The sequence below is a fragment of the Geotrypetes seraphini genome, chromosome 4 (assembly GCF_902459505.1).
Source record: "Geotrypetes seraphini chromosome 4, aGeoSer1.1, whole genome shotgun sequence".
Taxonomy (NCBI): domain Eukaryota; kingdom Metazoa; phylum Chordata; class Amphibia; order Gymnophiona; family Dermophiidae; genus Geotrypetes; species Geotrypetes seraphini.
Genome location: NC_047087.1, coordinates 196,477,883 through 196,501,201, shown reverse-complemented (window position 1 = coordinate 196,501,201; position 23,319 = coordinate 196,477,883). Strand labels below are relative to the sequence as shown.

The window sequence follows — 23,319 nt, the reverse complement described above, 5'->3', positions numbered from 1 at the left end:
AGGCAAACCTTTGAAGCCACATCCGCCGACTAATCCTGGAGACACAGAAACCAGTGGAGGAGTGGCCTAGTGGTTAAAGCTGCTATCTCAGCACCCCAAGGTTGTGGTTTCAAGCTCAGTGCCACTCCTTGTGACCCTTGGCAAGTCATATAATGCTCCATTGTTCCAGGTACCAAAGCTAGATTATGAGCCCACTGGGACAGAGGAAAAATACTTAAGAGTACACACCTAGATTGTGAACCAATTGTTTTGCTATTGCCAGTACTTTAGATCCAGTGCAAAAAATCCAGTAGGATTTACATTCAGAGTAGGACAGAAAAAAAAAAAAAAAAAAGAGAAGTCGAAGTCAGAGTTGAAGATTTGGTGTACTGGCTTCAACAGCCCTGGTTACTACTTTTTTTTGGAAAAAGAGACGCTTAGCGTGGAAAATACAACAAAAAACCCCCAAAGAGTAGTGGGTGTGGTATATGGGGTGAGCAGTGCGGCAAATCAGTTCACCACCTAACCTACAGTCCTGAGACTAGGCTGCCAAGATCTCACCTACCATCTCCTGGGAGACATATTGGCCGGTCATGGCTGCACAGAACCCTTACAGTCACTCATCACCCATTTGATGGTAGGTATGAAGAGGTAAGGAATCTATGTGGGTGTGCATACAATTCTGTTAATAAAAACAGAAGCCTGACCCCTTCAGACTTCCACCCATCACAGTACTAAGTTTTGTGACAATTCCTTCTATTTCAAGGTCCATGGAAATAACATATATTGTCTATTTGAAATTCTATTTAACATGCATTACATACAAGTAAGTCATTAGATTAGTAACATCCACCCTAATTCAAAGAAATTCTAATAATATCAACTCAGAGCAAAGAAGCACAATCATTACCATCCACACAGCAGGGCTAGGAACATAGATTTTAAACCTAGTCCTAGGAATAGGGAGGAAGACTATTGCTCCAATGTCCACCAGGGGAGCCATAGAGAAGCCCAAGTGAGAGCAAACTCAGCTAGAGCAGGGCATGGTTTCCCCCTTGAAAAGCCAGTAGATGTTAGCAAGCTACTAGGCAGTTTAGGGAGGAAGCTCAGGTCTTTCCCTAAAGAAGAGCTTCCCAGCTCAAGCATGGGTAATACCTGTGACCCCATGGAAGTGGAAAGGCTGGACCCACTTCAGAGTTGCTGAAAGCAGACCAGGAGATACCAATGGAGCTGCAAGGAGAGCTGGTCCCCGAGGGCTTGGAAGTGGCTTCTGAGCTGATGGAAGTAGGCTTGGCAACCCTTTTCAAGGACTGAGCAAAGAACTGTGAGTTTTGTTTTTTGGTTTGCTATTTTGGCTGAGGTGGTTTTATTTTCCAACCAGTTTCATGGACTACCTGAACTGTGAGATTGTTTGTTTTTCTATTTGTGTTCTCTGCACATTTTGTTAAGAAGCTGAGAATGCCTTTTTGAGTGGGGAGAAGTTTGCCAACAACTGGGAGGGATTTTGAAAGCTGTTTTTGTGCTTTTGCAGACAAACTTGAGGCACTCCCCTAGACCCAGCAGTGCTATAAAATAAGCTGGAGGCTTGTGTTTTTGCAGAGACTGATTGAATGTTGGTGTAGCATCGCAGAGAACTGAACTCACTTGGAACCTGCTAGGAGCAGGCTCTGATAGCCTTATTGCAAGAAGCTCGGTAGTGAATAAAACCAGAGAAGATTATTGGCAGTTGTGAGGAGAAATCCTGAACTCTCCCAGAGTTTTTTCCCTTTGAAGTTTTTCTTTTGTGTTTTAAAAGTTACATTGATTTTTGGATTTTGCCATTCTGACAATTAAATTTACTTTTGGAACTGAACTTGGAGTTGTATTGATTCTGGTTTTTGTTTGTTTTACTCATATTAATGCAGTGTCTGCAAGGTAACTCCATACTGGGTCAAATTTTAACTGTACCCACTAGGGGCACTGAGGAGTCCTGCTGGAAGGCTTTAGGGCCAGTTACAACCTTAAGCTACCAGTTTGGGGTACATAGGGACTAGACTAAGGTTACTTTTTGAAACATAACCCAAACCTAAACAGAAAACCTAACTTGCAAGCCCAATCTCCTACCCTCAGGTCACCTCTTTACACAGTAAACCCACAGTAAGAGCAGGTGCTACTATAGGACTGTTGAGGGTTTTCCAATTCATATCAGAGCGATGACTGACCAGTCAAGTCAGGACCTTATTTCAAGAACAAAATGGCATTACCTAGATTGTAAAGAGGTGTCAGCCTACAATAGGTCAGAGTGATGATCCATCTAGCCCAGAATCCTGTCCTAGCAGTGGCCAGTCTGGGGCACTTGAAACTACCCAGATACTAACAGAAAAAAAGATCTAAATAGACTTATATCTGGGAGTGAGCAATTGAGCTAATCTATTTGCCAATGGACCTCATCTCTAGAATCTATTCCAATCCTTTAACTCATTCTACTAGCCCTGAGCTCAGTATCTATCAAGAAATTTCATGGATTACAACTGAACAAAATATTCTTACATTATCTGCCGTCTATTTCTATGTTTTATGTTTCTATCTTAAATATGCTACTAGTTTCATAACACTAGCACTAAATTTAAAGCATGCATAACCATGTTGCATGTCACACATTTTATAAACCCCAGTGATATCCCCCCTCAGTTTGTTTCTTCATTAGGCTAAAGAAATCTAATTTGTTTAGTCTTTCTTCAATCATCCCCTTAATCTTGTTACCTGTTCTTGAGCAGAAGATTGAAGAAAGTTACAGACTTCATGCAGTACATTTTCATTCTTCTCCAAGAGTATGTCAAAGTAATTTACTATTAGTTTACGTATTGTGGAAAATTCACCAGAGCTTAACTGTTCTGGAGTAATTCTCTCTGTTGAAAAAGTCAGAAAATTTAAGTATTAGCAATGACACTTCATGGAACAGACTGTGAAATGTTCTAAATGGCTACACACAAGAAAAGCAGAAAAATAAATGGGCAGAAGAACATGAATAAAAGAGGAAGACTGCCTATTTTTTTCAGTCACTAGCACAATATTCAGTGTAAAACCATAAGTACTGGGTCTACCGTATCATTGCCATCCAAATATGGCAACAGCAGCTTAAGACAATAGCTTAAGAACTTGGAAAAAAATTCCTACTTGTCCTTCATATTTATTTCCAAATCAGAAAGAACACAAATGTGGAAACAAGTTCCAAAGCCATATTTATGTAGGTAAAAATAGCTTAATCAGTTGTCTTAAACTGTCCTCCCTCGATGTGGCTTAAAGTCTGTACATGACTTGCAGCTTCATTATGAAGAGGTGTTAGAGGATAGAGAAGGGGAAGAAAACAAGCTGATTTTCAAGTCTACATGCAAAAAAAAAAAAAAGGCCTATACCTAATTTTATACTCATTTTTTGCAATAAAACCCAGTGCATGTGGATATTTTCCCTTTGAAAATGAGTACACATTAGAAGCATCTGCAAACTCTGATGCTGACAGTTTACAAAAGCTCTCTATCCCCAAAAGACTACCGTGTTTTCCCGAAAATAAGACCTACCTCGAAAATAAACCCTAACATGATTTTTAGGGTAGGTCTTAATATAAGCCCTAGTCCCCGGAAGCCTAACCCGAATGTCCCTGGATTCACCAGCAGCAGTGCTCCCCCCCCCCCGCCCAACCCCCGCTGAACTCCCATCTTTCCATCTCTCCCTCCCGACCGAACCCCATTCACTCTCCAACCACAAGACCTACAAAGAGCAGCGCATTCAGCACTCTAAACAGGCTGCTTCGCGGCCTTCTCCCGCCAGAGCATTCCCTCTGCCGAATCATTGATGTCATCAGTAACGCGACGCACGGAAGGCACTGGTGGGAGAAGGCCGCAAAGCAACCTGTTTAGAATGCCGACAACACTGCTCTTTGAAGGGAGGTATGTAGGTCTTGCGGTCGACGGGGTTTGGAAGGGAGGAAGAGATGGAAGGATGGGAGGATTAGCGGGGTTCAGCTGCGTGAGGGATGGGAGGGAGGGATAGAAGCTGTGAAAGGGTTCTGCTGCACAAGGGATGGAAGGGATAGAAAGATGCTATGCAGTGTAAGGGTTCTGCTACACAGGGGGATGGGCGGGATAGAAAGATGCTGCAGAGGAAAGGCATAAGGGGATGGGTGAGAGAGGGAGGAAAGATAGTGCACATGTGGAGGAGAGAAAGGAAAGAGGAAGAATTGGGGTGAAGGAGAGGAAGGGAGAGATGATCATGTACATGAAAAAAAAATAAGCACTATCCCGAAAATAAGCCCTAGTGCATTTTTTGGGCCCAAAATGAATATAAGACACTGTCTTATTTTCTGTAATGGCGCTTAGGAATAGGCGGTTGATAAATCTTTAAATAAATAAAACAAATAAATATAGACTCAAAGAACCTAAGTACATTGTTTCACATTGATCTTTCTTCCACCTATTTATTTGACACTGAAAATATTAATAAATCCTACCAAAATTACAAATATATGCTGCTTTAGTACAACTAAGAATACTACTACACCAGTCATGGGAGTTCTTACCAACTAGGAAAAGCTGGTTTTTAGGGCAGTATCCAAGCTTGGAACATGCATGTTCGGGTCTGGCCTCTTCTACTAGTATTCTAAGGATCGCATCGGTATATAAGAATGCAATGAACATGCACACCTCTAACGAAGATCTTGGTAAAAAGTTACATACATATTCCAATTCCTGTTTTATGCGTTCCTGAAGTACAAAATAAGACAAAAAGCATGATAACTGCACAAACTGAATCCACTATTTCTCGCCCCATTCCACTTAACCAGTCATTTATCACAAAGCACAGTTACTTACCGTTAACAGGTGTTATCCAAGGACAGCAGGCAGATATTCTCACATATGGACGTCATCCACAGAGCCCCAGCACGGAAGGTCCCAAGTGCATCGCCACTTGAAGAACTTTAGAAAGTTTGCAACCGACCACACATACATGAGTGCCTTCCCGCCCGACATAGGTGTACGGCTCCTCAGTTCAGTTAACCAGCTAAGAAGCCAACCAGGGGAGATGGGTTGATTATGAGAATATCTGCCTCCTGTCCCTGGATAACACTTGTTAAAGTATGTAACTGTGCTTTATCCCAGGACATCCTCTTCAGACACTTTGTGATTTTGATAAATTCAAAAAGATCAATACACTATCTCAGTGGATTAACAGTTATAATTTGTTATATATGGGATGTCAGATTGACCTTATGAGTTTACTAACTCATCGGGTCTGTCAATTCTTCATTCATCCCTATTTACTAGAGTCTTCATCTTATTATCTTATTTCATTTGCAAGATTAGTTATAAATAATTTAAATAACTTAGCTTTTAAGCAGTACTATTTCATTATTCAATTGTATTTTTCCAGCACTTCAATTACATACCTATATTATAATAAAATAATCAATTTCTTTCCTCAGAGTAGGATTACAGTTCCTAAAACACTATCTTCAAAGTTTAGTAGAGTTCAACATATTAATGCAACAATACTTTAATTTTGGATCATACTTATACTCTAAAACAGTGTTTCTCAACACACAGTACGCGAGCCGCTTGTTGGGAATACACGGTAGTGCTGCCCGATTCAATTGAATGGATCTGCTCCCCCTCTCCCCCAGTCAGTAGCAGGCAGCATGTGGGAATTGCTGCCAATACCGCAACGCGATTTAATGATGATTCGCCTCACCTCTGACTCCAACCTAAAGTAGCAGTGGTAAACAGGTTGCTCCTGGCCTGCCCGCTGGGGCCTTCCCTCTGCTGCGTCGCCGACATCACTGATGACGCAGCAGAAGGAAGTCCTTGTGGGCAGGCCAGGACCAGCCTGTTTACCAATGCTACTTTAGGTTGGAGTCGGAGGCGAGTTGAATCGTCATCGAATCAGGGGCAGGGGGAGGTTAGCAAATCATTATTGAATCTCATCATGGTATCGGCAGTTGAACTCATGGAGGGACAGAGAGAGATGTTGATTGGGGGAGGGAATGAAAACTGGATGAGAGGAAGCGTGCAGGAAGCAGAGAGAAAGAGATGGACTGGTGAAAAGGAGGGAGAAAAGTTGAAAGTGGCAGTAGAGGGAGTGGGAGAGATGCACCCTGGATCTCTCTTTCCCCACTCCCTTTGCAGCAGGGGAGGTAATGAGAGAGAGAGAGAGAGAGAGAGAGGGAGACATGTTGCCAATGGGGACAGAGAAGAGAGGAAGAAAAGTTGGACTCATGGAGGGACAGAAAGAAATGTTTGTTGGGGAATAGAATGAGGTCTGGAGGAGAGGAAACATGCAGGAAGCAAAAAGAAAGAAATATTGGATGCACAGTCAGAAGGAAGTGCAACCAGAGACTCATGAAATCAAAAGACAATTAATGTAGGAAAAATGAGTTTATTTTCAATTTAGTGATCAAAATATGTCAAACAATACAGAGCATCTGCGAAAGTGCAGAATACAAGCAATAATATGGAAGAAAACTTGAACAGTACTGCAGAATACCATCCATCAATCAAGATTGGCTAGAATCAACATAGTACTCTTCTAAACATTGGCCTCCATCTAAATGATGAACATAAACTGTAAAGGCACCGTACAGATGCTCTGTATTGTTTCTTGTTGCCTGATTGCCTTTGATTCCTTAATAAACATGATTCCAAAAAAAAAGTCAGTTTTGAGAATATATCTGCTGTCTATATTTTACACTATATTTGTCTATTTTTCTATAGTTGTTATTGAAATGACTTTGCATATTTTAAAGTCATCTGCCTTGACCTCTTTGACCCCCCCCAATATAAATAATCGACATTTTCTCTGTGAACACAGTGTGCTTTTGGGGGGGAGGGTTATTTTGTGGTTACTAGTGCTGCCCGATTCAGCCTACTGAATTGGTTTTTCGATTCAATTCGATTTTCCTGCCCAATTGGGTGTTTTTTTCAAACATGCTGGTGGGTTTATTTTATAGCCTCTTCACCCCCTTTGCCTTCTCCTAACCACACTGGCGCTGTGGTGTAAACAAAATAAATCAGCAAAAAACACTTTTCCTCTCTCTCTTAAATCCTAGCCCACGTTTGCGGTCTAACACCTGCTCTGGCAGGATACACGTTTCAAATCTGACATATTGTAATCACAAAATGGAAAATAAAATTAGTTTTTCTACCTTTTGTTGTCTGGTCATTATTCAAATCTTGTTGGTCCCAGGCTCTGGTTGTCTTCTGATAACTTGCTTGCCAGGGTCTCCTTCTTTTTTCTTTCTCCCTGCTAACCATCCATCTTTCATCTCTGTCCTCCCCTTCCGTTTCCCTTCCCTCCTCCGGAGGTCTGGCATCTTTCTTTTTTTTCATCTCCATCCACAGATACACCTTTTCTTAACTACCATTTCATCAAGCATCTCTCCCTCCTTCCCCACCACCCCAGGGTCCATCATCTCTACTTTTCTTTTCCCAACTACCCTCCTATCCAGTATCTCTATCCTTCCCCTCCACACCATCCCTTGTGTCCAACTTCTCTCCCTTTCTTTTCCTTCCCTCCCTAAATCCCATTGTCCAACATCTCTCTCCCTCTCCTCTATTTTTAGACCCATTATTTCTTCCCCCCAAAGTCTGGCATATGCACGTCTCTTTGAACCCCCATTCCCTCCCTCCATGTACTTCTACACCAGGGCCCCCCTCCCTTGAAGGTCTGTCCCCCCTGAAGGCCTGCACCTCCCCCTTGAAGGCCTGTACCCTCATCCCTGAAGGCCTGTCCCCCCCTTTGAAGGCCTGCCTGTTCCCCCTGAAGGCCTATGCCACCATCCCTGGCCTGTCCCCCTTTTGAAGGCCTTTCCCCCCTTAAAAGTCTGCACCCCCCCCTTAAAGGCCTGCACCCCCCAAGGCCTGTCCCACCCCCTGAAGAATTGCCCCCCGAAGGCCTGCCTGTCCCCCCTGAAGGCCTATGCCACCATCCCTGGCCTGTCCCCCCCCTAAAGGCCTGTTATCCCCTTGAAGGCCTGCACCTCCCAAGGTCTGTCCCACCCCCTGAAGGACTGCCTCCCCGAAGGCCTGCCTGCCCCCCTGAAGGCCTATGCCACCATCCCTGGCCTGTCCCCCCCCTAAAGGCCTGTTATCCCCTTGAAGGCCTGCACCCCACAAGGCCTGTCCCACCCCCTGAAGGACTGTCCCCCCAAAAGATTGCGCACTCCCTCCCCAACCCCACCCCACCCCCGGGAAGGCCTCCGTGTTGCTCCTGGCCTCCCTGAACCATTTACCTTACTGCTGGAGCATGGAGCCAAAGATCGCGGTTACAGCGTCTTTGTGCTCCTCCTCTGACGTCAGAGGCAGGATCGCAGTGGAGGAAACAGCTCAGAGCACAAAGACGCTGTAACCACGATCTTCGGCTGCAGGCTCCAGCAATAAGGTAAATGGTTCGGGGAGGCCAGGAGCAACATGGAGGCCTTCCCCGGGGGAGGGGGGTGCGCAGTCTTGGGGGGAGCAGTGCTTCGGGTAGGCCAGGAGGGAAGCTGGACTGCAGCACTTTCCGACTGACCCTCCCTCCTCACCCTCTAAAACAGGTGCGGCAGCAGCCAGCCAGCAAGAGCAGTGCTGCCACTCCTGCTTTAGGGGGGCGAGGGGAAGGGTCCGAATCGGGAAGCTGATTTTTTAAAAAAAATTTAAATCGATTCGAATCGATTCACCTGAGTGAATCAGTGAACTGATTCGAATCATGAATCGGGCAGCACTAGTGGTTACTATTATGTATTAATAAAATTATATTGTGTGTATAAGGAAAATGGATGGAAGAAATTGCATTACAATTAGTACTATTATTATGGAGGTGTAACTTGAGCAGGGGTACTCAGTTGGTATTTGTTAGGCTTAAGGGGTACTTGGATTGAAGTTGAGAAATACTGCTCAAACCCCCACATCCCACTAAAAACACTAGTGAGCCTTCGGGACAGTAAGGGAATTTTTCAAGTACCTTTCTTATTTCTAATCTTAATGTATATTTTCTGTAAACCGCTTAGAACCTAACGGATGTAGCGGTATATAAGAAATAAATTACATTACATTACTAGTTGTATCTCTGGCTCACTATCCAAAGTGCCCAAATAGTTCATACCTTAATTATGTTGTTTTCCAGAAGTTTACCAACTTCTGTCATATATAGCTTACAGACAATACAATCGGGAGACAACTTCATCAGGAGCGTGTTATTCTGTCATGGAAAGTAGAGCATTTAGTGATAGTGCAGACTGACTACAGCAAATAAATGAAAGCAGATTTTAAAAAAAGAATTAGAATTATAGGTAGCAATGAGGGAATAAGTTTAAGGAGGTGGAAACCTGGCAAATGGCTAATGTATACAAAGAGAAAATATACAAAAAGGACAAGAGAATGAAAATATCAATCAAATACCTCTTCTGTACATATTCAACCTTCTCAAAGTGTACAGAAAAAAGGCCTCGGTGTTCACAGTGCTCAGTTTAATCCAAGCAAGCTTGAAGTAGTCAAATGAGCACACAATCATAGACCAAAAAAACTCCACCATTATTCAAAACACTTTTCTTTTTTTCAACGTGGTCTTCAAATAAGTCTTTTTTTTTTGTATACAACAATGTAGTACATTTGATTGAATACAGAAAAATATTAGAGATTACACCATTTTATACAATTAGTATATAGAACCATAACTTTACCCACCCACCCTTCTATCAATCTATATAATAAAACCGTAGGCGGCGCATGCGCAGTCTTATCAGCGTGCTTCCATGATCCGTATGTCCGTGGCCGCCAAGACTGCAGCATGCCCCACGCGCAGCTCAGTTCGGCACGGCGGTTTCCCCAGATAGGGGAAGCCGAAAAACTCAATCCCGCCTCATGGTCCTGCCGCCGCTCACGAATTCCCCCCCCCCCAATCCTCCTGCAACAGCCGCTACCGCTCCTGTTCAAAGCGGCCTGCTGAGGTTCGCGGCCGCTGTAACGAACCTCGCAGGCCGCTCTCCACATGGTAGCACGTTCCCTCTGACGCAATCGCGTCAGAGGGAACATGCTACCGAGTTGGAGAGCGGCCTGCGAGGTTCGTTACAGCGGCCGCGAACCTCAGCAGGCCGCTTTGAACAGGAGCGGTTGCGGGAGGAGGAGGGGGGAGTTTTAACAGGAGGAGTCGCCGAAAAAAACCTTCAGCCGCAGCAGGCCAGCACACGGGAAGGGAAGGGGGAGGGGCCGAACGGAGCAGGGCAGCTCAAGGTAAGAAGGGAAAGGGGGGTGGGGGAAAATGTTTCTACTACTCAGCAGGGACCTGGAGGGGAAGGGAAAACCGCTGCTGCTTCTGCAAAGGAAAGTGGTGGTAGGGGAGAGAAGTGAATGGGGGGTGGGTGGGGGAAAATGCTGCTACTACTTCACAGGGATCTGGAGGGGAAGGGAAATATCACAGCTGCTTCTGCAAAATAAAGTGGGGGGGGAGAGAAGGGAATGGGGGGGTGGGGGAAAATGCTGCTACTGCTTCAGCAAGGACCTGGAGGGAAAGAGAAATACCGCTGCTGCTTCTGCAAAGGAAAGTGGGGGGGAGAGAAGGTAATGGGGGGGTGGGTGGGGGGAAATGCTGCTACTACTTCACAGGGATCTGGAGGGGAAGGGAAATAGCACTGCTGCTTCTGCAAATGAAAGTGGGGGGGGGAGAGAAGGGAATGGGGGGTGGGTGGGGGGTAATGCTGCTACTACTTCACAGGGATCTGGAGGGGAAGGGAAATAGCACTGCTGCTTCTGCAAAGGAAAGTGGGGGGGGGGGGAGACACAGAAAGAAATACAGACAGACAAAGGAGGCTAGGGAGAGAGACAGACAGAAATAAAGACAGACAGGGGACCAGAGAGACACAGAAATAAAGACAGACAGGCAAAGGGTGCCAGGGAGAGAGAGAAAAAAATTGCAGGAGGGAGAAAGACAGAAAGAAAGGAAGAAAGAAACAGGAGCAGGGAGAGAGACATAAAGAAAGAAAGACAGACAGCCATATATTCTAGCACCCGTTAATGTAAACGGGCTTAAACACTAGTTATTAATAATACAAGACAACTTTATTTATTACATTGATATGAAGAATTAATATCAATTTCTCAATTACAGAGAAGGCCGGATCATCCATAATAGATTTGATAGATTTAACATATGTAACACCAATCTAGTGTTATTAGAAGAACCCCGTTTGGTACATTCTGATGATATAAGGGAGAGCCTTAGCTAAGTGTATAACTTAGCCATCAGTTTACCATCTACATTAATCAAAGAAATAGGCCTGTAATTTGAAACCAACATAGGATCTTTATTTGGCTTCGGCAAAACAATAGTTAAGGATTCTACCATAGTACCTAATATGCAATCTTTAGTTAGTTGAGCCTGATATAGATTTAGCAAATAAGGTAATAGGGTAATTTGAAATGATTTATAAAATTCCACCGTGAAACCATCACCACCTGGAGTGGATCCAACTCTAAGGGACTTCAATGCTGTTTGCAATTCCTTTATCAATATGGGCACTTCGAGACTACCTTTCATATGCTCGGGAATTTTAAGACCCTTAAAAATTCTATACCATCCTTTTCTTTATTTGAATAAAGCTCAGAAGAATGCAAAGTTTTGTAAAAATTCAAATTGTTTTAGAATATTTCCAATTTGTAAATGAGTGTCACCTTTTTCGTCTTTAATCGCAACCAGTGTTCTCCTCAGGGCCTTTTAACCGGGCGCACCGCCCAGCTAATTAAGATGACCGCCCGGCGAATCCTTCTGCTGCCGCCGATGCTCCTTTCCGGGCTGACTCCGCCAAAAATTTTGTTTTGACGCCTGCCTTTTTTGCCAGCATGCTTTACTTGCTTTGGGCCTTCCTCGTTGCCAGGTCCTGCCTACTTTCTGTTTCCGCGAAGGCAGGACCCGGCAGCGAGGAAGGCCCGAAGCAAGTAAAAGCAGTAAGTTGTAAGCTGGGAGGGATGGGAAGAGAAATGCTGCTGCTGCATCGAATAGGGGAGGGGGAAGAGAAATATTCTGCTGCTGCACCCATTCTGGGGGGGAAGGGAAGAGAAATGTTGCTGCTGCACCCAATTGGGGGGGAGGGGGAAGATAAAAGCTGGTGCACCCAATGGGGAGGGGGGAGGGGGGAGAGGAAGAAAAGTGCTGCATCAGCACCCAATTGGGGAGGGGGAGGGGGGATGAACTGCTGCAGCAGCACCCAATTGGGGAGAGAGAGGGGATAAGGAAGACCAGGTAAGGGAGAGGAGAGGCAAGAGACACCAAGACTATGGGATAGAGGGAAAGGAAAGGATCTACCAGACCATCGAGGGAGGGAGAGATGTCAGCGCATATGGGGGGAGGGGGAGGAGGGAGATGCCAGGGCATGGGGGAGAAAAGGGAAGGAGATAGCGATGCCAGACTATGGGGTGGGGTGGAGTATGAAGGAAGGAAGGAAAGGAGAAGAGAGAGATACCAGAGCATAGGGGAGGGGGGTGAAGCTGAAATGAATCATGTATAAAGGAGAGAAAGGGCACAGGATATACAGTTTATTGAAGGGACATAGAAAGAGGGAAGATGCCATATGGAACAGAGAAAGGGCAGACAGTGGATGCAAGAGGCAGAGAGAGGGTGGACAGTGGATGGAAGGGGTAGAGAGAGAGAGGGCAGAGGCTGGGTGGAAGGGGCAAAGAGAGGACATATATTGTATGGAAGGGAGTGAGGACAAATGCTGAATAGAAAGAAGAGAGCGAACAGAAGACGATTAAAGCAGAAATGACAAAAGGTAGAAAAAAAAATTGTTGCTTTACGTAGAATCAAGTAGTATTGTAACTGTATTAATTAAAGTTTATAAATAGGAAATTGAAATAAGGCAGTTTTTTGGGACTAAACCCCTTTCCTCAGGTCAGGACAGGATATCATAACAGCAGGGGTGCCCAAATGGTCGATCGCGATCAACCAGTAGATCGCATAGGCAATGTAAGTCGATTACATTGCCTTTGCAATCTTTCTTCCTTCCCGAGCCAGGCCAGGCGCATACAAGTGCCAGACTCACAAGACTTCACCTCCAATGTCAATTCCGATATCGGAGAGGTAGTTCTGAGCCAGCCAATCGCTGCCTGGCTGGCCTGGAATTTCCTCTCCGACATTAGAATTGACATCAGAGGTGAAGTCTTGTGAGTCCGGCGCTTGTACGTGCCTGGCCTAGCTCACGGAAGCAGCAGGGAGAAATCGGCGTTGTGGCTTAGGGGGTAGTGAAAGAATCAGGGAAGTGGAGAAATCGGCACGATGGCTTGGGGGGCAGGGGGAGAGAGAAAGAAAGACAGGCAGGGGAAGAAAGAGAGAGAAAGAAAGGCAGAAATAAAGAGGGGGTAGGGGGAGAGAGAAACAGGCAGTCAGGGGGATAGAGAAAGAAAGAGAGACAGAAAGAAAAGGGAAGTGGCAGAAAGAAAGAAATATTGGATTTACAGTCAGAAGAAGGAAGTGCAACCAGAGACTCATGAAATCACCAGACAAAAAGGTAGGAAAATGATTTTATTTTCAATTTAGTGATCAAAATGTATCCGTTTTGAGAATTTATATCTGCTGTCTATATTTTGCACTATGGCCCCCTTTTACTAAACCACAATAGCAGTTTTTAGCGCAGGGAATTTGGTGAAAGATCAACCAACCCGTCCCCTCCCCCCTCAAAAAAAGTTAATCGACTCTAGAATCAGAAAACTCTTCTGAAACTGGAGAATTCAGAGAAACTACCATCTTGCTAATCCCCCAGAATAACTATGCAGATAGATATTCAAAAAATAAATAAAATGGGTGGGGTCGGGACTAGTCTGGAGGAAAGGAAATTAGCATGCAAGATCTAATTTCTCCTTCCTTGTCTCTCTCCAAACCAGTGCCAATAAATGGGAAGCATCAAAGCAGTTAAGGAAGGAAACTGACAACACAAACTGTAGAATTTGTGCTCCAAAACTTGCATACCACCTAGTCTGAATGTCAAACCAGTAATAGTAAAAGGAATGCAGAGTAGAGAATGACACAGTGACTGTTTCCAGTGGAAAGCCACAGCATGGGGAAAAAATTTGGTCATTTGCCTCGGGTTCGGGAACAAGGCTTTTTACTGCCCCATGGGAACAGTACAGTGCCTTGCTCCTGCAGTAAAGGATAACTGCTGCGAATCGCCTCCCTCCCCACCAGCAGCCCTCCTCGCGATTGCAGGTCCAGTAGCCCTCCCCCCTCCATCACAGGTCAAACAGCAAAAAACCCCAAAACCAAACCTGAAACTCTCCTACTGGGTCATCCCCATTACACCTCCCACCCCAGATCTACCAGCCTCTTAGAAGCTTCATCGATGAAGAGGCAACGTCACAGGTCTGCTCCAAGACCTTCCTCCGGCTGAGTCTCTCCTTCCGATGAAACCAGAAGTTACACTGGAAACGTTGAGAGCTATTCATCCACCACTGAAGACTGAATTTCACTTATCTCTGTAAAGATGAAGAGACTGCATTTTCCTGAGCGGACCAGCCCGCCAACATGGCCCACTGAAAGGAGTTCCTCCGTCGTAATGACAACTCAGGGCAGATGGTCAAGAAGTTACACTTAAGCTAAGTAACAAGTTTCAGATAAGACTTTAATCATGGATGCACAGTAATAATACCCCTTCACATATTTATATATAAGAAGAATATTTATAAAATCAAAAGAAAAAATTATAAAATATAAATCTTTTAGAAATTTAATAAATAAACAATTGGATCAATGATAGTCTGCAGTATGGTCACTCACTGAGACTAGTTCTGAAGGTGATACCAGCAGACACTTGAGTTCCACAGTCTATATATTCAGTACATTTTTCAATTTGGCAACAGCCTAAGTTTTAGGAGCAATTGTGTGGCCCACTGAAAGGATCACATATGTGTCCTCACCCAGGGAACCACCTTGATGGTGGCCACTATCAAGCCCAGGACTTGTAGGCCTTTCCAGGCCATTGGTTGAAGCTGCTGGATCAGGGAGTGAATCCAAGATTAAAGCTTCTAGAGCCTGGCTACTAAGAGGAAGACTGCCCTTAGATGTATCAAAGCAGACTCCCAAATATTAAGACAGAATCAGAGAGCTTTTTAAAAGATTCACTACCCATCCCAGGCTCTACAGCAGTTTGTCTACCTGGGATGTGGAACACCTGTTCTTCCTCTGGAGACTTCACATAGATCAGCCAATAGATCAGATAAGAATGCACCAGTAAAGAGAGGACTAGCCACCACCATCATCACCTTGGAGAAGGTCCTTGGCACTGTGGCCAATCCGAAGGGTAGGGTTTTGAATGGATAATGGGCACCCAGGCCCATAAAGTACAAATACTTCTGATGATCTGCGTGGATAAGAATGTGAAGGTTAGCTTTAGTGAGGTTCAAGGATGTGAGAAATACTCCTTGACAAACCTAACAATTGACCTGAGTGTACATAAAGATCACATAAGGCCCTGCAGATCTGATGAAGAGTACTTCTCTTTTTGGGCACTACAAAATAGATGGAATACCTGCCAGAATCTCTTCTTGCAGAACCAGAACTATTACCTCCAAATTCAGCAACCTGTACACTGTCTGATGGAATACAAGATCCCTTTGCAGTATCTGACAGGGAGAAACCAGAAGGCATCTGCAAGGGGCTTGGCGAACCTGGCCTTCAGAAACTACTGATCTTAAGTTATCTGGACCCATTTCCAATAGAAGGGCTTTAAATGTCCTCCAATGAGAACTACTAGGGCCTGGAAGACACAGTTGGCCCCTGAGGACCCTGCCCCCCTCACGACCACCCAGCCAACAATCACACAAGGACTGGCCCCAGGGCAAAAATTTAGACCTCCAATTGCCATGAACTATATCCAAGCAATACCTCTTCACCTTAAAAACATCCCATCTGGATTCACCTTGATGAGACTTGTCCTCTGGCAGCTGAGGAGTCCTTGACTTGCCCAGATCCTTAACCAACTTCTCCAAATCCTTGCCAAACAGTTGACCCCTGAAGAGTAACTGGCTGAGGCAAACCTTTGAAGCCACATCCGCCGACTAATCCTGGAGACATAGAAACCAGTGGAGGAGTGGCCTAGTGGTTAAAGCTGCTATCTCAGCACCCCAAGGTTGTGGTTTCAAGCTCAGTGCCACTCCTTGTGACCCTTGGCAAGTCATATAATGCTCCATTGTTCCAGGTACCAAAGCTAGATTATGAGCCCACTGGGACAGAGGAAAAATACTTAAGAGTACACACCTAGATTGTGAACCAATTGTTTTGCTATTGCCAGTACTTTAGATCCAGTGCAAAAAATCCAGTAGGATTTACATTCAGAGTAGGACAGAAAAAAAAAAAAGAGAAGTCGAAGTCAGAGTTGAAGATTTGGTGTACTGGCTTCAACAGCCCTGGTTACTACTTTTTTTTGAAAAAGAGACGCTTAGCATGGAAAATACAACAAAAAAACCCCAAAGAGTAGTGGGTGTGGTATATGGGGTGAGCAGTGCGGCAAATCAGCTCACCACCTAACCTACAGTCCTGAGACTAGGCTGCCAAGATCTCACCTACCATCTCCTGGGAGACATATTGGCCGGTCATGGCTGCACAGAACCCTTACAGTCACTCATCACCCATTTGATGGTAGGTATGAAGAGGTAAGGAATCTATGTGGGTGTGCATACAATTCTGTTAATAAAAACAGAAGCCTGACCCCTTCAGACTTCCACCCATCACAGTATTAAGTTTTGTGACAATTCCTTCTATTTCAAGGTCCATGGAAATGACATATATTGTCTATTTGAAATTCTATTTAACATGCATTACATACAAGTAAGACATTGGATTAGTAACATCCACCCTAATTCAAAAGAAATTCTAATAATATCAACTCAGAGCAAAGAAGCACAATCATTACCATCCACACAGCAGGGCTAGGAACATAGATTTTAAACCTAGTCCTAGGAATAGGGAGGAAGACTATTGCTCCAATGTCCACCAGGGGAGCCATAGAGAAGCCCAAGTGAGAGCAAACTCAGCTAGAGCAGGGCATGTTTTCCCCCTTGAAAAGCCAGTAGATGTTAGCAAGCTACTAGGCAGTTTAGGGAGGAAGCTCAGGTCTTTCCCTAAAGAAGAGCTTCCCAGCTCAAGCATGGGTAATACCTGTGACCCCATGGAAGTGGAAAGGCTGGACCCACTTCAGAGTTGCTGAAAGCAGACCAGGAGATACCAATGGAGCTGCAAGGAGAGCTGGTCCCCGAGGGCTTGGAAGTGGCTTCTGAGCTGATGGAAGTAAGCTTGGCAACCCTTTTCAAGGACTGAGCAAAGAACTGTGAGTTTTGTTTTTTGGTTTGCTATTTTGGCTGAGGTGGTTTAATTTTCCAACCAGTTTCATGGACTACCTGAACTGTGAGATTGTTTGTTTTTCTATTTGTGTTCTCTGCACATTTTGTTAAGAAGCTGAGAATGCCTTTTTGAGTGGGGAGAAGTTTGCCAACAACTGGGAGGGATTTTGAAAGCTGTTTTTGTGCTTTTGCAGACAAACTTGAGGCACTCCCCTAGACCCAGCAGTGCTATAAAATAAGCTGGAGGCTTGTGTTTTTGCAGAGACTGATTGAATGTTGGTGTAGCATCGCAGAGAACTGAACTCACTTGGAACCTGCTAGGAGCAGGCTCTGATAGCCTTATTGCAAGAAGCTCGGTAGTGAATAAAACCAGAGAAGATTATTGGCAGTTGTGAGGAGAAATCCTGAACTCTCCCAGAGTTTTTTCCCTTTGAAGTTTTTCTTTTGTGTTTTAAAAGTTACATTGATTTTTGGATTTTGCCATTCTGACAATTATTTTTTTTTTTTCCCATTATTTTTTATTTTCTAATTTTTCATAAAGTGTACATAATAATAAATTACAATTGATAAATGCATATTATCACTTTTATATCTAATACATTATATATCTGAATTTGATTTTCCCCCTCCCCCTCCCCCCTCCCTTTCATTACTTTAATATAATATTTTAATTTTCAAATTTTTATAAAAAGTATACAACATATTAGAATACAATTGATAAATATTCAATAACTTTTTTATATCTAATACAATATAATCTAAACAAATTTTGTCCAATTTCCCTCCCCCCACCCTTTTATTACCTTTTATTCATACGTTACATTTTGTATAATATATTATAACATACTATGTATAAATTAATTTTTCTTACCCCCCCTTTATGTGTGTCATAAAAAAGATCCTTAAAAGAAGAAAAGAAGAAGAAAACATCATATTATTTATTCATTACAGTATTTTGTCAATGGCCCCCATATTTTTATAAATTTAGTATATGTCCCCTTTTGTATTGCTATTGTTCTTTCCATTTTAAAAATATGACATATTGTATTCCACCAAAATGTGTAATTTAGGTTGTTGTAATTTTTCCAATTGTTAGTTATATGTTGAATGGCAACCCCTGTCATAATTAATAAAAGCTTATTATTTTCTGGTGAAATTTGACTTTTTATTCTCATCATTGTTCCAAATAAAATTGTATCATATGATATTGCAATATGATTTTCCATTAATTTATTAATTTGTGGCCAAATTGAATTCCAAAAAATTTTAATATAAGGACAATGATATAATAAATGATCTAATGTCCCTGGTTCTAGATTACAGTGCCAGCATCTATTAGACTTAGAACTGTCTAATTTTTGCAAACGAGTAGGGGTCCAAAAAGCTCTATGTAATAAAAAGAACCATGTTTGTCTCATAGATGCTGACACTGTACATCCCATTCTCCAAGACCAAATTAGTGGCCATTGAGATGCATTAATTTGATGTCCAATCTCAATGCTCCAAATGTCTCTTAGACCATTTTTTGGTTTTTTTATTCAAATATCCAGATATTAATTTATACCACAATGCGGCTTGATGTCCTAGGAAGTCTGCTTTAAAGCATAAGAACTTTAAACTATATTGATTGTTCAATGTTTTCCATTCAGGGAACCCAACCTGAATGGCCTGCTTCAATTGCAACCATTTAAAACTTTGTGTTTTATTAAGACCAAATCTATGTTGCAATTGTGAAAAATCCAGCAGTTTACCTTCTGAAATAACATCATCTAGAGATCTAATGCCTGCAATAATCCAGTTCTTCCAAAGGATTTGAGCTCCGCCAATTTTGATCTTGGAGTTTATCCATATGGATTGATTAGTTGATTTGTATATTGGGATGGGTGTTAATTTATCAATAAATCTCAATGTTTTCCAAGTATCCATTATTATTTTATTTTCTTTGTATCTTTTAGGTATATTAATACTTGGTAAATGAACTAAATTTAGGGGAAACATAAGGCGCCATTCCAAATATAACCAATCTGGTGCATTATCTATAAGTTCTGGGAGGATCCAATACATACCCTGACGTAGAATATAGGCTTGATGGTACCTATAGAAATTTGGAAAATTTACCCCTCCCTCCTTAATTGATTTTTGTAAGGTTACTAAAGCTATTCTAGGTGTCTTACCAAGCCAAAGAAATTTTGTTAAAATTCTATTAAGCTTTTTATAAAAGGACCCCTGAAAATAAATAGGTATCATACTCATTTGGTAGCAAACTACAGGCAACATCATCATTTTAATAGTTTGAACTCTTCCCCACCAAGAAATATGTAATGGGTTCCATTGCTCACATAACTCCGTAACTTTTTTTAATACATATTTTTCATTTTCTTTTACAGTATCTTCAATTGTTTTTTTAACTTGAATGCCTAGATATTTAAATCCTTCTTCTTTCCATATGAATGGAAAAGTATCAAATAATCCTTTTACACAGTGAACATTCAAGGGTATAATTTCAGATTTATTCCAATTAATTTTATAACCTGAAAATTTGCCAAACTTATCAATTAATTCCAATAAAGAAGATAAGGTAGACTCTGGATTTCTCAAATAAAGCAAAATATCATCCGCATAAGCCGAAATTTTATATTCCATATCTGAATATGGAATACCTTGTATCTCCCTCGTTTGCTGTATTGCTAACAATAAGGGTTCTAATACAACATCAAATAACAAAGGAGATAAAGGACAGCCTTGTCTAACTCCCCTCTGTAATTGAAAACCATCAGATATCTTATTATTAATATTTAATCTTGCAATCGGGAAGCTATACAATGTTTTTACCATTTGTATAAATCCAGAACCTATACCAAACCATTCTAAAGCCTGATACATAAAATTCCATTCTACCCTATCAAATGCTTTTTCAGCATCTAATGAAACTGTAAAAGCTGGTTCATCCATTTTTTTTGATAAGTTTAGCATGTGAAATAATAGTCTAGAGTTATTGGAGGAATGTCTTTTAGCAACGAAACCCGTTTGATGCATATCTATAATATGTGGGAGAGCTTTGGCTAATCTCAAAGCCAAAATTTTCGCCAAAAGTTTATTATCAACATTTATCAAAGATATAGGCCTGTAGTTTGAAACCAAAGTAGGATCTTTATTTGGCTTAGGCAAAACAATTATTATTGATTCAGCCATAGTACCTTTTATATTACCTTTTATAAGTTGTGTCTGATATAATTTTAATAAATGTGGGGAAAGGATATTTTGAAATGTTTTATAAAATTCTACTGTGTAACCATCACCACCTGGAGCGGATCCAACTCTAAGAGATCTCAATGCTGTTTCTAATTCTTTTAATGATATAGGTTCTTCTAAACTTCGTTTTATATGATCAGGAATTTTAGGTCCATTAATTAAATCTAAAAATTTTTTTCCATCTTTTTGTTTCTCCAAATAAGGTTCGGAAGAATACAGGTCCTTATAAAAATTTAAAAATTGTTTTAATATTATATTTGTTTGATTTGTTATTATACCATTATCATCTTTTATTCCATTAATATTAGTTCTCCTTTTTTTTGCCTTAAGATAATTTGCCAATAATTTTCCCGCCTTATTAGAATTTCCATAATACACTGTTTGCTTGGAAAACAAATCTTTTCTTATCATTTTTGAAGTTAATTCATTATATTTACCTTTTGATTTCAAAAGAGCTTGTAAAACTTCAGATTCCCATTTACTTATCAATTTAGCTTCTAATATTTTTATTTCTTTTTCTAATTCTATATATTGTTTTTTGATCTGTTTCCTAATAAAAGCTGAATATGATATAATATTACCCCTCATAGTTGCTTTAAATGCATCCCATACATTCTCTATAGATGTATCTTCCACTAAATTTGTTTGAAAAAAATCATTAATTTGTGTTTTAAAATTTTCCAAAAATTTGTCATCCACAAGCAATGCATTATCAAATCTCCAAAGAGGTCTATTATTTTCTAATTGATCTAATTGTAATTCTATCCATATTCCCGCATGATCCGAAATGATAATAGGATCAATGGAGGCTTTAATCACCTGTTGCACTTTATTTGTTGAAACAAAAATATAATCTATTCTTGAAAATGATTTATGAACCTGTGAACAAAATGAATATTCCTGATCATTAAAATGAAGAATACGCCATATATCCTTCAAATCACATGATCGAACTAAATTATCTAGACCTAAAGATTTAATATTTTTACCTGGTTTTTTATCCAATAATGGATCCATTACAGCATTAAAATCTCCAGCCACCACTAAATTAGAGGCAGCCAGTGGTAATAACATATTTTGTAGCTTTTTGAAAAATTCTGATTGATTCGAATTAGGGGCATATATATTAAATAACGTTAGGGTATCATTTCCCATACCTATATCGATATGTATCCATCTTCCATGTGGATCTGTACTTTTTACCTTTATATTGGCCATACATTTTTTATTTATAAGAATTGCAACCCCTGCTTTTTTACCCACTGCTGGAGTAAAAAAACATTCCTTTATCCATCCACCTGATAATTTCTGTGATTCCTTCATATTAAGATGGGTCTCTTGCAGACAGTAAATATCCGCATTTTGCTTTTTTAAAAATGTTAATACTTTTTTCCTTTTAATTACATGATTCAGGCCATTGACATTAATAGAATATATTTTAAAAGACATTATACATTTTAATACTTTTCATTATCTTATTCTTCCTCTCCTCTTTCATATTTAATATCCAAAAAATTTTCTTCATGACACACATATTTAACCCTAATGTATCTCCCTTAATTATTCTAGTAAATATTCTCCTTGTCCCTCCCTTTCCCACCCAGTACATTGGCTGCTTAAGGATACACATTGGAACTGTAATCCGAACATTCTCCCCATTCCAGGCAATCAATATTCAATATTTAAACAAATTTCCCTTCTATCTATCTATATTGATCTTTTATATCTTTAATCATTTTCCATAACATTTCATTAATGTATCATTATCCATTTAACAATATGTTAATTTGTATTTCCTTAGTATTATGATTTCAACATATAATTATTTTAAACATATATGTAGTGTATTATTTAATAATTTTCCTATATTTTGTTCTTTCTTTCTTATAATTTTTATTGTCTTTTCTTTATATTGTTTTCCTCCTTTTCTTCAGATATTTCAATATGTCATATTTTTCTAATTTTTCATAGAGTCCTCAAAACCATCTTAATGTTCTATGTTAAAATATCATAGGTTCTGGTTTAGAGAGAAAATCTTTTAGTTTTTCGGGATCCTCAAAATATAAGGATTTGTCTCCAGATGATACTCTCATTTTCGCCGGGTAGTATAGACCATATTTAAATCCTTTTTCTTTTAGTAGAGGTCTCATGTCTAGTAGTCTCTTTCTTTTATTTGCTGTGTTTTTGGCAAAGTCTGGTAAAAACCATATTCTTGATCCTTTATAATTTAGGTTTTTATCTTTTTTTGCAGCATTTAGTATTTCTAGTGCTTGTTGGTATCTCAGCATTTTAAAAATTATTGGTCTTGGTCTGTCTTTGTTTTCTAAATTTTTAATTGGGATTCTATGCGCCCTTTCTATTTCAATTGGTTGTTTCAAGTCTAACTGTAGTATTTTTGGAATTAAATTTTCAAGGAAAAGGATAGTATTTTTTCCCTCTAAATTTTCTTGTATTCCAAAAAGTTTAATGTTTTTCCTTCTTCCTCTATTCTCGTAGTCCTCCAGTTGATCTTTTAATTTATTTAATTCCAGGCTGTCGTTTTTACATCTTTTTGATTCACATTCTATAGCTTCCATTTTTGATTCTAGTTCAGTTGTTCTTTTGTTGTTAACTTCCATTTGTCTATGAATATTTAAAATTTCTTCTTTCATTTCCGACATATTAGTTATAGTTTCCTTAAGCATTTGTTTGATTTGTCTTAGTTCTTCCATAACTTCTGTTTTGCTTAATATGTCTGATTCTTCGATAGGAAGTGGTA

The 23,319-nt window shown here is 40.9% G+C and overlaps 1 protein-coding gene across 5 annotated transcripts in view; it reads right to left on the bottom strand.

The window, feature by feature from the left end:
• Positions 1 to 23,319, bottom strand: part of LOC117360021 (prosaposin-like) — a 160,229-nt gene that overhangs the window by 16,140 nt on the left and 120,770 nt on the right. For 4 of the 5 annotated variants that reach the window (XM_033943565.1, XM_033943569.1, XM_033943570.1 and 1 more), the window contains 3 exons: positions 9,091 to 9,186; positions 4,535 to 4,718; positions 2,722 to 2,867 (listed from right to left, as the gene is read on the bottom strand). In XM_033943565.1, coding sequence (XP_033799456.1) covers positions 2,722 to 2,867; positions 4,535 to 4,718; positions 9,091 to 9,186 — 426 coding nt within the window. The remainder of the gene's footprint in view (positions 1 to 2,721; positions 2,868 to 4,534; positions 4,719 to 9,090; positions 9,187 to 23,319) is intronic. The other variant, XM_033943567.1, reaches the window with a different exon arrangement.